General features: G+C 40.9%; 1 protein-coding gene across 1 annotated transcript in view; it reads right to left on the bottom strand.

Moving 5' to 3' along the window:
- Positions 1-3,265: 3,265 nt before the first annotated feature.
- The window catches only part of PRDM8 (PR/SET domain 8), a 60,161-nt gene continuing 49,599 nt past the window's right edge, over positions 3,266-13,827 (bottom strand). Inside the window, exon 4 of the mRNA XM_086963185.1 lies at positions 3,266-6,028. Coding sequence (XP_086819311.1) covers positions 4,722-6,028 — 1,307 coding nt within the window. The 3' untranslated portion in view covers positions 3,266-4,721. The remainder of the gene's footprint in view (positions 6,029-13,827) is intronic.

The following is a 13,827-nucleotide window of genomic DNA, read 5'->3' as shown; positions in this document are numbered from 1 at the left end:
TGTAGGTATAAATATATTTCTAAAAAAATGTGGTATTCTAACAAAAAATACTTCTTTTGTCAAAATCTAAAAATTCTTTAGAAACCAAAGAATTGGTGAAAACAAACATTTTCCTTTATCGTATGCATATGCTACATACAAAAATATATTCACAATTATTGTCTTCTAATTCTCCATGACCTTTCTGCAGCCTTTGAAACTGTCAATCACAACACTCTCCTCAACACTCTTCAACAGAGAATGGGCATGGAGGGCACTGTGCTTAAATGGTTTGCTTCCTTCCTCTCTGATAGATCCCAAATAATCAAAAAAGCCAACAGACTTTCATCTCCTCTGGCGGTTGGTCAAGGTGTTCCTCAAGGCTCTATACTTGCACCCACACTGTTCAATCTCTATTTAGAACCACTGGGAAATCTCCTAAGGAAATCTGGGGTCCACTATCATCTCTACGCAGACGACACTCAAATCTACCTCAAGGTTGCCTCCACTCACGATCTCTTCGTCCTAAGCTCTACCCTAGACTCCATTCAAAACTGGATGGGAACACATCAACTGATTCTGAATCCCTTCAAAAATGAATTCCTCACTTTCTCCTCCCCGGTTCAATCATGGATGGATCAGATGAATCTACTTAACAATAAACCCATCATTGTTTACAGCGCAAAATCCGAGGGTGTCATACTCGACAAAAAACTCAATCTAATCTCGCACATCAACTCCATTGCAAAGTCTGCTCGATACCAACTGCACTTTCTTTGGGACGTAGGGGGAGATCAAACCTACGGGGGAGATCATACAGTTAGAACATCGGCTAATAAAATGGAACTTTATTAACATGAAGACGTATCTCGTCAAAGCATCCAACTAACAGATCATCTGTAAAGTTTATTTTTTACTGTAACCCATAGAAGCTCAGAATGTCCTATCGACATATTCACTGGAACAGAAATAAATCAAAGCCTTAACAAAATATTAAAGCACATTATTCATAAGATTGATGACATTCTGCATGAAGACTATCACAATTGTAAGATATTTGCATCATCATTTCCTGGCTTCGTTAAAATCATGTTCCTCTCGCATCACAACAAACTGTACTTCGAAACAGTCACAAACCTTAACTGTAATACATGTGCATCTCTTTTTATCTGAAAATAAACGATGAAACCGTATACATATATAAATAGAGTAGCAATATATTTAGCGTTATTGACAATCTATGATGATAAAAAAATATATATAGCTTTCAAATATAGATAAGTGTAAAGAAGGAAACGCTAACGTTTGGAAAAGTGAATTGTTAATTCGATGAGAATTTGAATATATATATAATATATTATATAATAAGCAAGGCTATGACCACACAACTCGTGGACCTTGACCCGTACTCAGAACTCAGTAAAGTGAAACAAAGGACTGTTAAGTGCTGAACACATGCACGGTTGTATAATACCACGAGGCCCTCCACCTAGCCTAAAGTGCCCTTATATTGACACAATGAGAAAGATAGGAATCAGTGACATTCGAGACCAATTTTCAACTCAATCTATTCCCATAAAAGCCTGCTCTCCCCCTCTCCGACACCAAGCTCTGTTAAGCTTGTACATTTATCTACTGCTGACGCCCTTTGTGACGTCTCTCCTGCCACCACTTCTGGTTCCCACTACAAACCATGCATAGCGTCTCTCATCTCCCTTGGTCCTTTATTATAACTGCGTATCCTTTCAATCACCAAATAAAATGTATAAAGTGCCTCATTTGTGAGGAACTGGCACAAGGCAGTGTAACAAAATCGGCCCCCAGGGCCCAAATCCGGACCCCACACGTATGGCGCACCGGGGGATTGCCCGGTGCCCGCTATGGCCAGTCTGGCCCTGGCAGGAATGTTCCGTATTTATGAAATAGGGTGAATTCCTGTCCTTTCCCGCTGTGCTGGTGCAGTTTGCTGCCTAGTGCCAATGTAGACACCCGTGCATCATGATGCAAGTGTGCCTCAGTCGCAGGCAAGATTGTTTTTGTGCAGAAAGGGGCACTTTCCGCCACAAAAACAAACCCAAGAGGCGTTTTTCTCTTTCTAGGTGTGCTGCTAGAAAGATGAAAAAGTACAAATATTTATCTTCATTACACCTGCTCTGGGGAGGCGTGAGGTTTGCCGCTGCCTGAGGTTACGTTATTAAGTCAATCTTGGGCAGTGTAAAAAATCCATGGGTCTTGCTTGGGAAAACCCACTGCAACGTCCATGGATCGCCTCTTCGGTGCAGAGTAAGGCAAGACAGTGACTAGCTCTGCTTTTTCTTACCCCATATCTATGAGGCCATGCAAAGCCAAGCAGACTGGCTTTACGTCACCTCATCAATAGGATTGAGAGGCTTGCACTGCTGCCTGAACAAAAAAATGACTCTCCGGCAGTGCAAGCCTCGCATAAATAACCCCTATAGTACATAGTGCAGTGCATGCCTTCTCTTTAAAGGTTTCACCAGCCTCATGATACAACCCATACCACTTCGATTCTAAAGAGGTCAAAAAATCTCTGGATGCTTAATAGTATACATGTATGCTTTTTATTTATGGTCTTCTCACTGATTCATGAAAATATTATGCCTATGCGTCAGAAAATATTATTGTTCAATTTCGCAAATATTTGTTTTCTTTTTCTAAATATGGAAGAGTGTTTTTTTCATTTGCACACAAGGGTGTGTTGTGCACATTTTGCCATGCTTACTGTACAATGTATTACAATTTAATGAATGTGCACATTTTAAAATGCAATTAAATGTGGGAAAGAATTTATAAATAAACACTCCTAGTCGCACATATTGGGGCAGATTAACTCAGATTTTGTGTCAGATTGCATCACTTTTATGGCACAGACCAGATACAAAGTCATTTTAGAGATTTACTAAGCCATGCAAAGCTACTTACCGTGGCATTGAAGGATTTATTAAATGCAAAGTAACACAAGGCAGACCAAAGCACTGTCTTGTGTTACTTTGCGTCAGGGAGATGTTCCAAGTGTGGAGCATGGGTATTCACATTGCACCACCCATGGATTTTGTCGCACTCCCAGATTCAGATTAACCAGTGAATGTGTCAAAAATGCTACCCCTATCTTGATTTCTCTTTGTTTCTTCCTCTATCTATGCACCTGCATTCTGCAGCACACCTAGAATAAGGGAAATTACATTAAGATTTTTTTTTACAGGCAGGTGTCCCTTCTCACATAAAAACAATCCTGTGTCTAACACATGCACCCCTGCACCATGTCTTGCTCCATGGTGCAAGGGTGCCTGCATTGACGCTAGGCAGCACACTGTGCGCCTGCTCTAGGAGGCAGCAGAACTGCACCATATCTTTGTTGACATGGCGCATTTTTGCTGTCTGTCTTTTACTTAACACAGCACAGTAACTTTGATTGCTGCCCCACGTTCGTGAAAAATGAGTAAATACGCCCCATTATGTGCACCTGATCTGTCATATTGCATCCAAGCAGGATTTAATGTGTCTACCATGTTGTCCTACTCAGCCACACATACCAATTTTTGTGATCACCACTCCATTCTTCCTCTCTTGCCGGCTGTGGAAGAGAGGTGTTTGTGTCTGGCAGCATCTCAGTCGAGCAAATTATTGTCATTTAGTACCAACCTGTAGTCTGGGGAGCACGTACCTCAAGATCCATCACGACTATCCTCCTCTTTTCTCTTCTCCTTGACCACTGCGATTGGGAATGTTTGTGGAAGTCCTTCTTAATTCTTTGTGAGAGGCCAGAATTGAGTGCTTGGTGTTGGCAGTTGGCCAGATACAATGCCGGAGACCATCACCAGATTTTTCATTACGCCATTGAAGATGTGAGGTTTTAATATGTAGTGTTCATTGCACTGTTGTCACACTGGTGAACATGTTGCATTTATGATCACAGACAACTGGCAGGTGGATCCTCCAAAAGATAACAGTATTCTTCTTCACCTCCCATGGCATGGCTTTTTTGAGACTCATATCCAAATCAAACATATTAACTGCGCAGAATAGTTAAAAGAAGTGATATTGGCCTAATTAAAAGTAAGTAATATAAACCATGCCACTTAAAACAATGTTTTTGTCTAAAGGTTGGGATTTGAGAAACACACACGGATCAGGGATGTATGTTTAGCAAGCGAGGGGGGAAGGCGAGTCTGACAGACGAGGACAAGGAAAACATGGGGGATAATGAGTTAAAGATGGAGAGTGGAATGAAAAATAATTATGTTTATTTTCGATTGTCCCATATACAAATAAATAGAATAGTGTCTCTTTGAAAAACAGTCAAGTTAATATCTCTGAATCCCATGACTTTCAATCACTCTCTTGCGTTCTCATTCTATTCAAGGATATTGAATACAAAGTGGCAATTAGTACTGCGTAGTAAAGGAACATTGGTAGGTTAACTGATGTGCTCTTTTTCTTTCATTTAATATTTGTATTTAGTTTTTTTTTTTCTTCATTTCAATGAGAAATGTATGACAAAAGCATCAATATGCTGCAATTTATATGACATTTTGGAATTGTACTTTTAGAAAGAGAAAAGGCGTGCTTTGAGTAACCAACCCCGCGAAGGCATTCTTATTTTGGCAGAGCAAACTGTCCCTGTGTGTGTATTTTGGAGTGTATGAGTGAAATTGCAATGTGCTGCTTGGCCGGGGTTTGTGTTCCTTTGTGCACTAGTGAAAACGCTCTGAAATCACGTCTCAGTTGTGAGAGGTCATGTGTCTAGATAGATGGTGACGCTCTCTAAACGACTCGTTACATATGGGGCACTTGAGTTTCTCCTCCCTCCTCCTTCGGACCAGTGGCTCTATGGCATATTCCTTCTTGTGGTGGGATCGCATGTGGTAGACAAGGTCAGAGGTCATCCGAAAGGAAGCATTACATTTGGCACACCAGTTTTGCGCCGGCAGGCATAGGGAGGTGAATGAAGGGGGTAGCAGAGTGAGGGCAGAGGGCAGTTGCATCTGGAGTTGCCCAGAAGAGGAGGCATTCTTTGGCCAGTATGTTGTGGCATAGATAAAGGGGTTCTGCTTGGAGAGACCCACTGGCAGGGGGCAGTTGTTATTCAAATCAGAGCTTTGCTCCTTGACACCTAGGGGCTCACCCTGATACAAACGTGATGATGTGTTAGCATGGCAGTCGATGCCCACCATCAGTTTCTGCCCGATGGGCTGGAGAGGGGGTGTGAGGCTAAAGGTGGTGGATCGGGCTGGCTGTGAAAAAGCACTCTTCCTCTCCTGCCGTTGCTCATGAGTTGCCATAACCTGAGATGGAACACTGGCAAATGCACTGCCAAAGCCCTCCAACTGGTTATCTGATCGGACAGTCAGCAGCTTTTCTGCCATGGGGCTACTTGGGTTGGCTGCTGGGGAAGAGCCCTTTGTCTCAGTTCCTGCCCCCATGTCCTCGGCTACTTTCGTGGACTTCTTGACCGCCACAAAAGCACTTCTCTTTGTCTCACATGTTGCTGGGCTGGAAGACCCATAGATCAGCTGTCCTTTCTCCTCCATACTGTAGAAGGAACTGGTCCGTAATGACTGGGGGCCAGACAAATGGTCTTCCTTGGATAAAAGCAGGCTAGATCTCTCCTGATGGTATACCCTTGATGGTGTATCTAATCCCCGTCCCCGGTTCAGTCCAAGCTCTTCATACTTCCTTTTGGTTTTTGGTTGGCTCTCTGAGCTGGCGTCATTTTCTTGGCTGTTCCGACTAGATGCAGAAGGGGCCCGGTTCTCCATGTCCCTAGCCAGGTTGTGAAAGTCTGTTGTTGGCTTGTGGTTCTCCTTCTGGGGCTGGTTTGGACTGGAGTTGGGTCTATGGAATTTACTGCTCAATGGAAGATTGTTCTTTGACTGGTGTTGGTCCCTTGCATCCTTGGAGGTCTCCTCTTCGGTGGGTTCCCTGTTGGGTGCTCTCTTGGGGCAGCGAAATCGCACATGAGCCTCGTAGGGAAACTCGAACTGGAAGTGCTGACTGCACTCAGCACAGGTGAATGTTAGAGATAAACCTGCAACAAACAGGAAACAAGTGCAATATGTTAGACTTCACACCAAGCTCCAGCAGCAACAGAAACAACTGATCAATAGCTCCACTTAATATGTGCCAGTGCACTGGCCCTCTAAAACCTCACTGTCTTTTTCGCTTTTTTGTCAACCATGTCTTTGTTTTTACAACCGTGTGACATTTGTTTCTCTCATGACTTTAATATTTTTCATTTTTTTCTTTCTTTCGTTTTATTTATGGTGCAATTAAAGACGAGCATTTCCTGAGATCGTCCACACATCCTCATTACATTTATCAAGGTTTCATATGGAATCAAAAGAAAGAAATAAGAGGGATGTATATTATTGCAAAAGAAAGTACATTTCCCCCCGAATGTCAAGGCCAGATGTGGCCTATTCACCATTACCATTCCTTCACACATCTATGGTGAGCTAGGCCTATCCATTCCGTAGGGACCAGCTTCATATTAAAATTTGTTCCTCATTTCCAAAAATGGAGCTCAATTGGCAGGCGAGTCTATAATTCGGGCTGGCCCTCCTAAATAGTGTTCACTTACCACACCATATTCTACTTGAGGAAAATCTTTCACAAATTGATCTTATGACCCACATGTGTTGCTATTATTATTCATATAGCTATATGTATTATGAGCTGCAATTTAAATACTCTAACCCACAAACCAAGTCAAGTTCCCTCCTTGTGCTTGAATAACTGTCGCTATTGAAATTGGAACGCCATTCCCCAATCAAATTTCCGCCCAATATGACAGTGTGATAGTGACAAACATCTACAAAATTGGTTTTAGGAAACGTAGTAGAAACATGAGTTTAAACATGTTTTTTAAAGAAGCGTGTATCTTGTAATATGTCTAGTGCAATGTTTAGAATGGATTGTTTTTAGGTATTATTTTTACATGCATTTGGGGCCATTGAATGTCTGCTTTTTTTTATTTTTCAGCATACCCACAACCATCAGGACGTTGTTGCAAAGGATCTCAAAAACTTAAGAAAAAAGTTTTTTATAACAAATTTAAAAAACAATACTTCAGGTACTAGGGTGGCTCTGACAAGAGCCTTGTGTTTATTGTGTGTAAATGACAGACACGCATAAGACCGGATGCAAAGGTTTTAGAAACACCCTGTTGCCTTCATCTGTAAAGCCCTTATTTCTATAAATTCCATGCATGTCAAAACGCAGGATGTTGTTATGGATTGAGCCTTCATTATGGTCTTTGAGGAATGCAGAAACAGTTTAATTGCCATATTTCCTGACTGTATCAATCTGTGGACAGAATTGATTAGACCACTTCAATTTTCGGGTGAAGTTAGTTCAATATCTTACTGAATATCTACACTCAAACTTTATGTAAAACATGTCTATATATGTAATTAACACTGTCAACAACATACAGTATTTGCAGTGTGTCCTTGACAATCGCGACATCATTGCAAAAAACTCAGATATCTTGACATAAAATGATTAATGTACTTTTTAAATAAATAGATGACAAATACAACAATAAGTGATGCACCAGTCAGATGTAATATTCAATATCTAATTATAAAGAAAAAATACAGGGATAATATAGTTATGGAATAGAATTTAAAAAAACTTAAAAATTCTCTGAAAACTCCAACGGTTACAGGGACATTAGAGTTAAGAAAAAGAATTAAAAAAACCTTAGATATTGTCTGAAAATAAACAAAGGTTGCCGGGTCATTATAGTTAGGCTGACAATTCACTAGTATAAAACCAGATAAATTTTGCAGTTAAATCTACCTGATCTAACTTTAACTCACACCCGCAATGCACTGTTTATAACCTCACATATTGCATTAATCATGACATGGTTAGTGACATGACTGATGACATCTCAAATGAGTGAGTCTTTTTCCAAAGCATGCTAGATTTCGTAATTTTTTCGCTTCCCATTCTTACCTTTCGGGGAGTTCTACATGATTGCAGTTTATAAAATCTATATGTACAGCTTCCCAGTGGGCCTCAGAAAAACAATTGCATGGTTGAATTTTTCGAAACTGCTCAGCCACTTGTGGGTTTGCACCAGTTCAAAACTGTGCGACCCCATTATTGTTTGAACCGTGGTACAGTCCTCCACGGCTTGGGCTGCCTATGATTAAGGAGTTGGGGACTCCGAAACCGGTCAGGCACAGAAAGAAAATCAGGAATTTTTAGAGGAATCAAGCTACTGCAGTGAACTTTAGCAGGGCACCACGATCCACTGGGATATTTTAATCATGAAATTTTGGAAAGTAAACAACAGACAGCTCAAAAGAGAATAATGGCGAAACCACAAGTACCGGCAGGCCAGAGTTTTGGCCACGCCCATGGAGGCAAAGTGTTTGGAATAAAAATGAATGCCGCCGAAATTGCCTTGCTGTCTCTTTCTTCTCCAAAGCCCCTGATGAAGTGATTAATGAAACGCATTGGGACTGGAGGCTGTATTGTGTGGGGTGAGCTGTGTTCATGTAGAAGCTTCCTGAATAAAACTGATGTGGCACAATACTTACCGGTGGAGTGGCACTTCCTACAGCAGGCAACTATATATATATATATATGTCCCAAACACCTTCAAAAGAAAGTCAGAGGCCGCATAGGGGGAATACTTCGGAGACTCTTTATTTCAGTTAAGGCAAAGGGGCGCGGGCGTATGCATTTCGGCTGTGTGGCCTCTTCAGCGCTCAGCATGTAACAGAAAATTATCGCGCCACCAAACAGTTCCGTCCCACCTGATACAGGTTAAGTTCTTGTTAGCTCCTCAATCAAGCGGAGATCAGTGTCACCTGCTCGAGTCCTCCGTTGGAAAGGTGAACTACCAATCCCAGCATGCCATAGGTTGCCAGGACCGCCGCCAAAGTGTGGAGAATGCAGGACCATCTGGTGGCTCGCTCCCACAGTGTCCCGCAATGCTTCCAAAATAGCGAGACTCCTTGTGTCCCCCAACTGCACCACCGCCACACTACGGTATGTCTCTTTAACGGGGGCAAGTGCGACAATGCGCTTCACCTGTGGCAGAGTACCATGACTCCGACCCGCTTCTGTTCCTCCCGCTTGTGGTGGTGAGCTTGGTCCTATCCAACATATATATATCTGGCTCAACTTCCTTCACAGCATGCAAAAGAATTGACCGCACTCAGGTGGGTGAAGTCAAACGGATTTATTCACCATAGACATCAGTCAACAGGACCCGTTTCGGCTTCGCGCCTTTTTCTTACTGTTACCGCACGACTTGTTATGCTACATTTAAATAATAAAGTTTTCTGACATTGTTTGCATTCAATGATGTAATTTCCGGGTAAATCATGGAAATTGATGATGCACTATAGTAAATACATAATAGATATCATGACTGTATATATTTGGACCAAAAAGTGTGATGAACTGAAAACAGATTAAGGTTGTATATACTTTCTTTTTCATTTTTATCTCACAATGAATTCCAGAAAATGCCGATTTATGGCTTAATTTTGTTGGTTGCTCCTAGATTACTATCAATGTAGAAACACATGATAGATATGTCTATATACATACTTTTGATCTGATATTTCAGTTAATGTCAATAAAGAAAATGTTTTTTTAGAACAAATAAAACAGCATAGTAATACATTGTACTACTGTTAATAACAGAATTAAATATCTAGACTTTAGATAAGCATGTGTGTGGACCTGATGTGTAATAGTTAAAGTCTGCGCTAATGATTCAAACAAATTCAAAATAAATGAAAAAAGGGTCTGCGAGTTAAACACCTATTTAAATTTTTTTCCGATTTTTCAAATGAAGGGGGAAGACAGAGAAATACACTACTAACCTAAATGAATAGATAACTTCTCTTCTGTATTCGGTCCTAGGGGTGTTCTGGTTTGAAGGTCTATGATAAATCTAGACTCTAACCTTCGTAGTTGTGTCTCTCTGTATCCCCCACGATCTTTGATAGAAATATGATCAAGACAGAAGTATCGAAGGAGGTTGCGATCACTCTGATGTTCTTTAGCAAAATGTCTGGCGACAGGATAGATTGGGTCATTGTGCTCTATGGCTCTCGCATGTTCTAATATTCTCTTTTTTACAGGATGTATTGTGCTGCCAATATAGTGTAATTTACAGGGGCACTCCAAACAGTAAACACAATACGGTGTAGTGCATGTCATGAATTTGCTGATCTTTTTGCATATATTTTTGCCTGGTATTTGATAATTCGTAACTTTGGAACTGGTTCTACACGCTTTACAGCAATTACATGGGAAGAAACCAGTGAGATTCCCTAATGTTGGTGATCTGGGAACAGGATCAAAAAGACTATGCACAAGCAGGTCTCTTAATGAACGATTTCTTCTGTAAGTTATTTTGGGGTAATCTGAGATGTCAGTTGGAATAGTGTTATCTGACTTAAAAAAGTGCCAATTACGTGACAGTACCTGATGAATTTGTTTGGAATCATGCAAGAAAGTTGTGATAAAGTGAGGGGTACTTTGGTCATTATTCTCTGATATATATATTCCTACATATGTGTTTGTATGAGTGTGTACTTATACTTTTATACTTATGTGTACTTATAACTCCTTGGGGAGAGGAGTTGGCCTAACGTCTAGGGCAGTTAACCTCCAATCTGGGGAACCGGGTTCGAGTCTTGGCAATGACGCTGAACATCCTGTGATTCTGGACAACTCACTTAATCTCCTTCTGCTGAAAAAAATGAATGTGTCCTCATGTAACGCAACTTGTGCTATGTAAAGCGTTCTGTTACCCAATACTGGTTCAAGTTCGCACTATATAAAAAACTCCATAAAAAAAAATATATATATATACATTCACTTAAAAAACCATAGGTTTCAGGCTTTATATAGTTAGGAATTAGCATTTAAAAAACCATTGAAATTGCTCCTATATAGTTAGTTGTACTAACTATATATCGCGCACCCGCAATCCACTACTGATGATGTCACATATTACATCATTCATGACATGGTCAGTGACATCACTGATGACATCACTAATGACATCTCAAATGACATCACTGATGACATCACTGATGACATCTCATTTGACATCACTGATGACATCACTGATGACATTATCCAGTGACTGTGTGTTTCTGTAAAGTTTAAATATGTTTTACATATTGAAGAATGAGTGGATGTATAATTGTCTGGATGAAGGATTTAGTAGGTGCGTGACTGTATGAGTGAGTGATTAAATGTGTCTTACTAAATGCATGGGTTAGTGACTAAACTGTCTGAATGTGTGCATCAGTATGTCTGTTGTTGTGTAAGCTGCTGCGGTGTTGATCAGTAGCTATATGAGTGGCTATATGGGTTATTGATTGGTTGCCCAAGTATTTGAATGGGCGACTGAGTGTGTGTGTGGGTGGCTGGGAGGTGTGTGACTCTGTGCATAGATGTGTGAGCAGTTGATTCACTAGGTGTATGAGTTCAAGAGTGCATGTGCAAACAGCTATATGGGCGGTTGACTGTGTGCATGGGTGTGTTGGTGAGTGAATGGATATCTCAGGGCTACATGTCCAAGTAAGTACATATGTAAAACACAGTGCATGTGAGAGTTGGCATATATAAATGACTATACATGAGAGCCAGTGAATGTGCGAGTGGCTGTATGGATCATTGTGTACTTGTATCAGTGATTATATAAGAGAGTAAGTATGTGTTAGTATATGTTTGAATAAGTAAGGTGTTGTGTGTATAACTGTATAGTTGAGGAAATGGAAGTGTGGTTGATTCTTTGCATGACTGACTAGGTGTGTGAGTAACTCCATGGATGAGTGGCAGTGTGTGAGTGTCTGTATAGGTGTATGAGTGCATATGATAGTGTTGTATTGATGAGTGACTGTATGTATGAGTGATTCTATGGGTGAATGAGTGAATGTGTGTGTAGACCTAGGAATCAGTGAGTGCGTATGTAGTAACTGGTATTGGTGTGTCAATGGTTTCAAGAATGGTAGTCTGTATTTAACACTGGGTGTATCAAAGGTTATATTAGAGTGTGAGGAGGTGCATCGTATTATCACATGAATGATATCATCAGTGATGTGATCAGTGATGTCAAATGAGATGTCATCAGTGATGTCATCAGTGATGTCATTTGAGATGTCATCAGTTATGTCACTGACCATGTCATGAATTATGTAATATGTGACATCATCAGCATTGGATTGCGGGTGCGCGAAATATAGTTGGTACAACTAACTATATAGGAGCAATTTCAATGGTTTTTAAAATGCTAATTCCTAACTATATAGGCCTGAAACCATTGTTTTTTTTAAGTGAATTTGCAAGATTTTTAAAATGCTAATTCCTAACTATATAAGGCCTGAAACCTATGTTTTTTAAGTGAATTTGCAAGGTTTTTTAAATGCTAATTCCTAACTATATAAGGCCTGAAACCTATGGTTTTTTAAGTGAATTTGTAAGTTTTTTTAAATGCTAATTCATAACTATATAATGCTTGAAACCTATGGTTTTTTCAGTGAATTTGCAAGGTTTTTTAAATGCTAATTCCTAACTATATCAGGCATGAAACCTATATTTTTTTCAATAAATTTCAAAGGTTTTGTAAATGCTAATTCTATTAGCGGATAACGTTTATATATGTTATTATCCTTCTGGGACCACCTGAGCAGCCATCTTGTTTCTCAGGAGAAGTGAGGCACAAGAGAACACAAAACAAGTGTGGAAAACTCGAAAAGGGGGCAGGGTTGAGACCCCCTGACCCCCTAGCCCTTCTCACGGGGTCACAGAAGGACCACCAAGTGCAAAAATTTATATTTTTTTTAAATCGCGGGGTACGCGCACGGTACGCGTACCCCGCGATTGTTTTGAATTTTTTTCTTTGCCCTTGGGGGTCCTTTTGGGACCCCCTGAGAAGGGCTAGAGGGTTGGGGGGTCTCTACCCTTCCCCCTTTTCGTGTTTTCCACTCTTGTTTTGGGCTCTCTTGTGCCTCAGTTCTCCTGAAAAACAAGATAGTGGCCAACACTTCCTTGTTTGGAAAGTTTGGAATGTTGATAGTCGACTTCCAGCCAATCAGAAACTCGCTCGCTCACGTAAGGGTACGCGCACGTACGTGTACGGTACGCCTACCGTACGCGTACGGTGCGTGTACGGTGAGCGCATACAGATATATAATTTGCTCAAATTCAATTTTCTCAACAACTACTGGAGGGATTTTCACCAAATATAGAAAAGGCACTACTGCATACCTGTCCCTACCATTTTTCCAGGTTTGGTGTAATTCCATTCAGCCGTTCGGGCTGTAGCCGTGTCTAAAGGTCCCTATGGAAATTAACATGGGGAAAATACGTTTTGGGACCCCCCTTTCGGCCCCCGCTTGACGAATTCCCCTGAAACTTTCAGGGAAGGAGCGGAGCGGAGCTGGCCAGAATTCTGGAAAATTACACACAGATTCCTCAATCAGCGCCAAAGTTATTCCCAATAGAATGTTGAGCACATATAGATATATAATTTGCTCAAATCAATTTCCTCAACAACTACTGGAGGGATTTTCACCAAATATAGAAAAGGCACTAGTCAAGTCAAGTCAAGTCAAGTCACAGAACTTATATAGCGCACTACATACCCAGAGGGTTTCAAGGCGCTTAGGAAGGGGAGGAGGATTACTTTTCAAATATCCAAGTTTTAAGTTGCTTTCTGAATGCTAGGTGGTTCTGGGTGAGGCGAAGGTATGCGGGGAGAGAGTTCCATGTTTTAGCAGCCAGGTAAGAAAAGGATCTGCCTCCCATGGTGGTCTTGTTGATGCGAGGGACAGTGGCGAG

The sequence above is a fragment of the Lissotriton vulgaris genome, chromosome 3_1 (assembly GCF_964263255.1).
Source record: "Lissotriton vulgaris chromosome 3_1, aLisVul1.2, whole genome shotgun sequence".
Lineage (NCBI taxonomy): Eukaryota > Metazoa > Chordata > Amphibia > Caudata > Salamandridae > Lissotriton > Lissotriton vulgaris.
This window is presented reverse-complemented; position numbering and strand designations above follow the sequence as displayed.